This window comes from Miscanthus floridulus, chromosome 16 (assembly GCF_019320115.1).
Source record: "Miscanthus floridulus cultivar M001 chromosome 16, ASM1932011v1, whole genome shotgun sequence".
NCBI classification, from domain to species: domain Eukaryota; kingdom Viridiplantae; phylum Streptophyta; class Magnoliopsida; order Poales; family Poaceae; genus Miscanthus; species Miscanthus floridulus.
This window is the reverse complement of record NC_089595.1, coordinates 20,366,770-20,375,188: the sequence shown is the minus strand read 5'-3', so window position 1 is coordinate 20,375,188 and position 8,419 is coordinate 20,366,770. Positions and strand designations below refer to the sequence as shown.

The window sequence follows — 8,419 nt, the reverse complement described above, 5'->3', positions numbered from 1 at the left end:
GTTTGGTAGAGTTTTACACTCATTTTTAGCTCAACTCATTGATTCTTTGACGGAGGAGCGGGGTGGAGAGGAGATGAGAATTGATTCCAGAGTGATTTTGGTGAAGATTGAATAAAAAACTATGATGATCGAGTTTTTTTTAGCTCCTCACTCAGTGTAAATGAAAAATAATCCTTATTTGCTTTCTATCAGATTCTATGTGATTTTTATTATTTTAATTGAACGAAAAACTGTGTCATGTGTCAAACGGCCAATCCAAACATGCCCCTGACTCCTGACTCGTGAGGCCTAGATGGTCGAACCCAACCATGTAGCAGCAGCAGTAGCGCCCAGGCCCAGCCCACTTCGCAGTTCACAGGCGCGCTCGCAGCTCGCTCTTTGGTCTTCCCCTTCCCGAGGTCTTGTTTAGATCCAAAAAATTTTGTAAAATGAGTACGGTAGCATTTTCGTTGTTATTTGATAAATAGTGTCCAATCATAATCTAATTAGGCTTAAAAGATTCGTCTCGTGGATTTCATCTAAACTGTGTAATTAGTTTTATTTTTTATTTATATTTAATGCTTCATGCATACGTTCAAAGATTCGATGTGACAGGGAACGTGAAAAATTTTATAAAATTTTTTACAAACTAAACTGGACCCAAATAAATCACCGGACCCCCAAAATTCCCGAACCCTCGCCTCACTTTCTTCGATCCCCAAATCCACAGATCAACCATGCCGCCGCCGCCGCGCGAGCTCTCGGACGACCTCCTCGGCGAGGCATTCCTCCGCCTCCCGCCGGACGACCCCGCGTGCCTCCTCCGCGCCTCCCTCGCCTGCAAGCGCTGGCGCCGCATCCTCGCCGACCCCGCCTTCCGCCGCCGCCACCGGGAGCTCCACCGGACGCCATCAGTCGTGGGGTTCCTCCGCTTCTCCGGGCGCTACGCGTCCCGCTTCGTCCCCAACAACCCCGCCTCCGGGCGCCCCGCCTCCCGTGACCTCCCGGGGCGTTTCGTGCTCGATTGCCGCCACGGCCGCGTCCTCCTCGGCGCGCCGAGCCCACTCCTCGGCTCCAAACTAAACTATGACCTCATCGTCTGGGACCCGTTGACGAACGAGCATCGCTGCCTGCCCCGGCTCTCGCCCCCACTCACGGACATATCCGGCGGCTACTTCAACGCCGCGGTGCTCTGCTCCGCCGCTGTGGAAGGCTGCGACCACAGCATATGCCACGGTGGCCCCTTCCGCGTGGCCTTCGTCGAGATTCACGACGTACATTTGTATGTTCGTGCGTACTCCTCGGAGACGGACAATTGGAGTGAGGCGATCTCTGTTCAGAAGCCCCCATTGATGATGTATCCTCGCTTGTTGCGATGCCGCAACACCCTTGTGGGAGACGCTCTCTACTTCTACTACACCTTGAAGTATGCCTTGGAGTACCAGCTTGGTGCACAGCGCTTATCTATCATCGAAGGGCCTCCACCGCCGTTGTCCCGAAGGGCCCTTTGGGTGATTCCCATGGGGGACAGTGGGCTGGGATGCATGGACATCGAGGAGGACGAATCAAGCCTCCATCTACAACTATGGTCAAGGGAAGCAGCTTCAGACAGTGATGAAGTTGCACGATGGACAAGGGGCAGGGCCATAGATCTTGAGGAACTGCTACCTGATGGTGCCCTACGATCTCCACGGTGGACGTCTGTACCCCGCAGGTTACCCAGTGTACGATTGCTTGGCTTTGCGGAGGGCACCGATGTCATCTTTGTGGGCACATGGGCTCGTAACCGCCCCAACGCTCATGCTGTCTATATGGTCCAACTCAATTCAGGGAGGGCCAGGAAGGTACTTGACCAATGCACTTTCGTCGTTCCGTATACAAGCTTCTGCATTCCAGGTATAATATATGCAGCTAAATACCTACTTATATCTTTGTGTACTACTGCTTTGTTAACTTTACATCCTTTAAAATATATGAGTTGCTATTAATGTCTTCTAGACTGCAAGTAATATTATGTCAGTTAGCAACAAGCCTGCAAATATGAAGTTAATATCAATGCTCAAGAATGATTTGTCATTAATGTCTTCTAAACTGCAAGTAATAGTATGTCAGTTAGCAACAAGCCTGCATATATGAAGATAATATGAGCGCTCAAGAATGATTTGTTATTAATGTCTTTTAGACTGCAAGTAATTGTATGTCAGTTAGCAACATATATGTAGATAATATCAACGCTCAAGAAATATTGTTGATGCCACTGTGGTTGCTTTTGGATTAGTAAACGCTTGTAAAGTTGTCATGTTCTCTTTTAGTAGCAGATTCGTCGTACGATGTTGTTTCTACTTAGGTTAATGGGCAATGCATTCATCAACCTGTGATTTTGTTCTCAATTATTTTTTTACATCTCTGCAGTAACTGATGCCTCTTCTACAACTGAGGGGCCAGGAGATAATGCTTCAGGTGCATGACAATCTCAATCTGCTTGTGCATGGGCTTCTGAATCAACCAGTAAGCGTTTCGTGTTGTTTGCAAGTTGTGTTTCTGAGTTTATGCAGTGGGAAGAACTTTTGGGGCATGCCAGTTCATTTTGCTCTGAGACAACTGTTTGGGACTTACTGATTTCCTGGTGGCGAACTATTTAAATTCATAGCATTTTGCCGGGTTAAACCAAACATAATACTAACCACCCTTGGTCATCCATGTCACCATCTGTTGAAATATTGCTTTTCTTTTTAATTTCCAAAGACATCGCAAATATCATTTTTATTCTTGCTTTGTCATAGGTACTTAACCAATTTGATATGATCTGAAAGTTTGAAGTGATTATTAACAATGTTCTCAAGCTCCAGATTTGTTACATGATTACCATATTTAATTATGCTTTTGTGCTAAGTAGTTGCCATTTATGTACCTAAATCTTCACTCTTACTATCTTTACTACCTCTGATAGTTGGGTTAGCATTTGATATATAATACTTCAGTTGAATCAAAACTATAGAAGCTATATATAATTTTGTCAAGTGCTGGATCGGAATTTTGCAGAACAAATAGGTCACTTAAACCCTTCTACTGAGTGCAGATCCATTACTAACTTTGTGTCCTATAAAACATGCATTGTGTAGTTCTTAAATTCTGCAATTTACAGATAATGCAAAATTAGCTCCAGAAGAAATATTTGAATCAAGTTAGCCTCAGGCAATATTGGGAAACAGACTTGCGTCTGTTGAGGATCTATGAGTGCAGCTTACTGCCTTCTTGATCACTTCCTTGCGTGATCCTCACAGCTGTATATTCTTTTTCCCCTTAATGCTAAAACTAACTACAGACCTCACATTCCACATGATATATGTTCTCTCAGTGGTATTGCTTGAAAACTATGAAATGAACTAAACGAGACCCAGGAGTCAAACCCAGCCAGTGGAGGTGCAGGTGCTACTAAAACATCACAACCATTAGGCTATGATCTTGTTTTCTCATCTGTCAGTAAACCACCATCGATTGTTTTGGCATTGTTGAAATATTTAAGATCAATAGAATGTGACATATGTCTGTATATAACTACAAAGTAAAAATGAATAAGATAAACTCCATTTATATGTCTACTTCTTTTTTCTAGAACGTGCTTAGCACGTGTTTCATTAAGAAGTTTAGAAGCATACACGCCCTACATCACATCACAGCGAGATGCCATTAGTGATGGGGTTTCCTTAGCTCTTAATTTTAGTTGACAGTTGTTATGTGTTTGTAGCATTACTTTACATATTTGGGTTATCAGTTCGATGGGTTGAGTGCATCCCATGTGGGCAGCTGCAGCTCGATGTCCATGGCTGGCACATGAGGGAAACAAGGCTCTCAAATCATTATCAGCCACATTTACTGTTTCTGCCACCACCATTTGATATTAACTGAAACTCTAGATTCTCTCCAGTAAAGACAACATTTCTCCTTACTACACTATCAACTTGTCAACTCACTAAATAAATTGAAACAAGTCAGCAATATAGATTCTATTCATGTTAAAATAAAATCATGCGCTCTAGAAACCCTGCAAAGTTTCACATCACTTCTGATGCAGGGAAATCACTCACGTGACAAACAAATACTATACAAACAAAAGAAACTTACCTGAACACCACGGATCTTACCATGGCCAAAACTATCACCAGGTTTATAAGATGAGGCATCCATTGCCCATATTTAACAATTGTAACAATAATCGTGCGAAACCGGATGGGGTCTCTATTACTCACGCTGTCACGCATCACGGGCTGGCCAAAACTGTCTGTCGCGTAGTTTCTAGTAGTATGTGAGTTTAGCAACAAGCCTGCATATATGAAGATAATATGAGCGCTCAAGAATGATTTGTTATTGATGTCTTCTAGACTGCAAGTAATTGTATGTCAGTTAGCAACAAGCCTGCATATATGAAGATAATATCAGCGCTCAAGAAACTTTGTTGATGCCACTGTGGTTACTTTTTGGATTAGTAAATGTTTGTAAAGTTGTCATTTTGTTATTTAGTAGCAGATTCGTCGTACAATGTTGTTTCTACTTATGGGCAATGCATTCATCAACCTGCTGATTTTGTTCTCAATTCTTTTTTACATTTCTGCAGTAGCAGATGTCTCTTCTACGACCGAGGGGCCAGGAGATAATGCTTAGGTGCATGACAATCTCAAGCTGCTTGTGCATGGGCTTCTGAATCAACCAGGAAGCGTTTCGTGATGTTTGCATGTTGCATTTCTGAGTTTATGTAGTGGGATGAGCTTTTAGGACATGTCAGTTCACTTTGCTGTGAGACAACTGTTTGGGACTTACTGATTGTCTGGTGATGGAACTATTTAAATTCATAGCACTTTGCGTTGCGACTATGTCTCTTTTCTTGGCTTTTGGACAATGTGAATTTAATTGTGTTGCAGCAGTGATTTCAGGGCTGCATCAGTTATCTGAGTTCGTGAGCAGGTACTGGAAATCTGAGTTTTGCATGCACCATTTGTGCAGCTGCTATGTTGGACACTTGAGTGCACGACTTCTGATTTCTTCCCACCTTGCTGTAAGGAGTCAAAACAATCTGATGGGTATATAGGCAATACAGGTGTATCTACCTGAGTTGGCTGTCCTTGGCGCCAGTTGTGCATCTGTACTTTGTAAGTCCCATGGTTAATCCCAATAAGAAAAGCATTGCAACTAAGGCCCCGTTCGCTTGTCTTAAATTTGGCTTGTTCGGCTTGTTTTTTCAGCCGGAACAGTGTTTTTCTCTCACAACAATTCAGCCGGAACAGTGTTTTTCAGCCAGTTTCAGCCAAAATTCAGACCAGCGAACGGGGCCTAAGAGTGCATTCAATGTTGCTATAAGGTGGGGTTATAACGCCTGTTGTGCATGACTTATCGTTTCTTCCATTGGTAACATTACTAGTAGGTTTTAGACAAGTGGTTGTGTTTGTATATTCTGGCATGGATGATGTACATTAAGGTTTTCCTTTTTTTGTGTGAACAAGATTAAGGTTTTCCAGCTTTCAGATTTTTTTCCTGTTGGAATCTCATGCCACCTTGGTAGAGAATCCGAACCAACAAATTGATGATCTGTGAATGGTTAATAATCAATCTCTTGCACCATCTCAGATCAGTTGGCTGTTGTGTCACATAAAAGTTATATAAATTCATAGTTCGTCAATACGTACATGATCAATTTCATCGTGAGTCCGTGACCATGAGCCATGGGAACTGCTTAGGGATGCAAGCAGGGTTCGTGAACAAGCCTGCTCCGCTTGTATCCCTATATCTGCTTTTCTGTCATGTTTTGTGTTGTTGTTCATGCTCAGGCTGGATAGAGCCACTTTGGGCTGAGCACTAGAGCATATGCGTGCTCTTCTTCGGTGAAAATCGACTCTGGTTCTAGTTGAACTTTCATGAGAGCGTATTTATGCTTCCGTTCGATCTGAACAACTCTGTACATGCCCTTGGAAATTTGGAGCTGACGAATGCCGGAGTCGCGATTCAGTTTACCAGCAAGGACGAAGTGCATCAAGTCAGTGTCAATGGAAAGTACCATTTCATCACGCTTGCGAAGAAGCTGGGGAGGGAATAAGATCTTAACGTACTACATGTCTACATGCTTCTATGTCAGAGAGGAGAGGCGTAGAAACAGCAGCGCCGGCCGTTCCCTGGCCACGGAACGACGGCGGCCGTGCGCGAGACGAGCGTCCACCGAGCCACGGCCCAATTGCACAAGACGTACCCACTTGCTTGCTGTGCCCTGTACGAGAGGGAAAAGAGCGCGAGGACCGGAAAAAAGGCGCGATGGGAGCTTCTCTGCTTCAATCTTGTGCGCAACATTTGGTTCTGTTATATTCCTGCTGCTTCTCTGAAATTGATTGGAATAATAACTTGGTCTTGTTTTTTTCTTTTGTCATGGAAGAATCCGATGCCTGAAAGGTATTTGACTATGCAAATGAGTCAAAGCTGCCCTTTCCTCCCCCTCCAACACAACACACACACGTAGGAGTAACCATCAGAGACAATCCTATTTCACTGAACCCATGTGTGGCCCAGTACCAACATCTGAACCTGCTCAACAGACGGTAAGATGTTGATGCGTGCATATAACCTAGTAACCGAGAGAGAGAGACAATAGTGCGTCTACGGCTCTTGTGCTCTTCGCGCGGGTGCAAACTATTGATGTGCTATTTTCTCTCTCGTTATTTGTCTCCCTGCTAAAGTTTTTGCTCAAGCTCAAACTTTGCACACACATGGATGATTCCATTTTTTTTTATTTCCGCATCTACGTAGCACTCTATCGGTGGCTACTACACTCCACCATCGTCCGTCCCCTGCGCGTTCGCAGGCGGCTCATGCTGTTCGTCCGGTTCGCCTCCCCGCCCGGCCTCGAGCGTCGGCTATGGGCGCGCGTGCGTGGAACACTAAAAAAAAGCTGTTTGGAGTGTCGTAGGACACGGAACACGGGTTGGGGTTGAGGTCTGATTTAGGGCTCCTTTGGCACGGCTCCTGCCGGCTCCGGCTCCGCTACTGTAGCGGTACTGTAGCACGAAGCCGGAGGAGCCAAAATCGTGGCTTCACCGGCTTCGGCTCTTCCCAGTTCATTTTCTGCCTCGATTTCTGAAACGGCTCCTGCTATAGTGCAGCTACAGTGTTACGACGCGGAGGAGCCGGAGCCGGAGGAGGTGCGCCAAAGAGGGCCTTAGTTCGTCCCAAAAGTTACACCATATTCCATCGAATGTTTGACACATGCATAGAGTATTAAATATAGACTAAAAAGATAACTAATTGTACAGATTATGATTACTTTACGGGACAAATCTTTTAAGCCTAATTAGGCCTCGTTCGCGTGTCCTTAAACCCGGCTTGATCCGCTTCTTTTTTCATCCGGAACAATATTTCCCTCTCACAAATTCTTCCGGATTCCTCCAGAATTCCTCCAAGCGAACGGTCCATAAGTTGACAACAAGTGATACAGTAACACATATGTTAATGATAAATTAATTAGTCTTAATAAATTCGTCTGTTTTTTATTAGTATCCTATCGTCCCATGCCACGTCCCCACGTGAGATGACACGTTGAAACTTTACTCCCTCTGTCTAAGGCCCAGTTTAGTTGCCAAAATTTTTTACAAAATGACACTGTAGTATTTTCGTTGTTATTTGGCAATTAGTGTCAAATCATAGTCTAATTAGGCTTAAAAGATTCGTATCGTGGATTTCGTCTAAACTATGTAATTAGTTTTATTTTTTATTTATATTTAATGCTTCATGCGTCTAAAGATTCGATGTGACAGGGAATCTTGAAAAATTTGGCGTTTTGGAGGAGAACTTAGGCCCCGTTTAGATGCGAAAATTTTTAGCTTTTGGCTACTGTAGCACTTTCGTTTGTATTTGGCAAAAAAATGTCCAATTATGGACTATTTAGGCTTAAAAGATTCGTCTCGCTAATTACGGGCAAACTGTGCAATTAGTTATTCTTTTTACCTACATTTAATGCTCTATGCACGTGCCGTAAGATTTGATGTGACGAAAAATCTTGAAAAATTTTAGATTTTGGGTAGGATCTAAACCGGGCCTAAACAGGCCCTAAACGAGAGGGCCGGACGGGAGACCGATCCGGACGAACAGCAGCAGCAGCAGAGCAGCCTGCCACTGCGCCACTGCGAGTCTGGCATTGGCAGAGGCCCAGAGAGAAGAGCCCAGACCTGTCCTGTCCAGGAGGCAGGGCAGGGCAGGGCAGGGACAGGCCCAGGCGCCCAGGCCCGGCCATGCAGCAGACGCAGAAGCTGACTGCTGACCTGACCTCGCGTGTCTGACACCCATCCATCAATCACTCCATCAAAGGCAGGCAGGCTGGACGAGACGACGGCCGGCTCGTGCTGGGGCTGGGGCTGGGGCTGGGCCCCCGACCATGACCCTCCCCCGGCGTGTGTTTCAAACG

At 44.8% G+C, this 8,419-nt stretch overlaps 1 protein-coding gene across 2 annotated transcripts; it reads left to right on the top strand.

Annotated features, from left to right (window-relative positions):
• The first annotated feature begins 647 nt into the window (after positions 1-647).
• LOC136512401 (uncharacterized) lies at positions 648-4,850 on the top strand. Of its 2 annotated transcripts, none has more exons than XM_066506364.1 (3): positions 648-1,875; positions 2,392-2,439; positions 4,595-4,850. In XM_066506364.1, exons 1-3 carry the CDS (start codon positions 717-719, stop codon positions 4,639-4,641), a joined length of 1,254 nt encoding a protein of 417 aa, XP_066362461.1. In that variant the 5' UTR covers positions 648-716; the 3' UTR covers positions 4,642-4,850. The 2 variants fall into 2 exon arrangements, with proteins under 2 accessions (XP_066362461.1, XP_066362462.1); XM_066506365.1 differs by having other exon boundaries at positions 2,392-2,487.
• Positions 4,851-8,419: the final 3,569 nt, after the last annotated feature.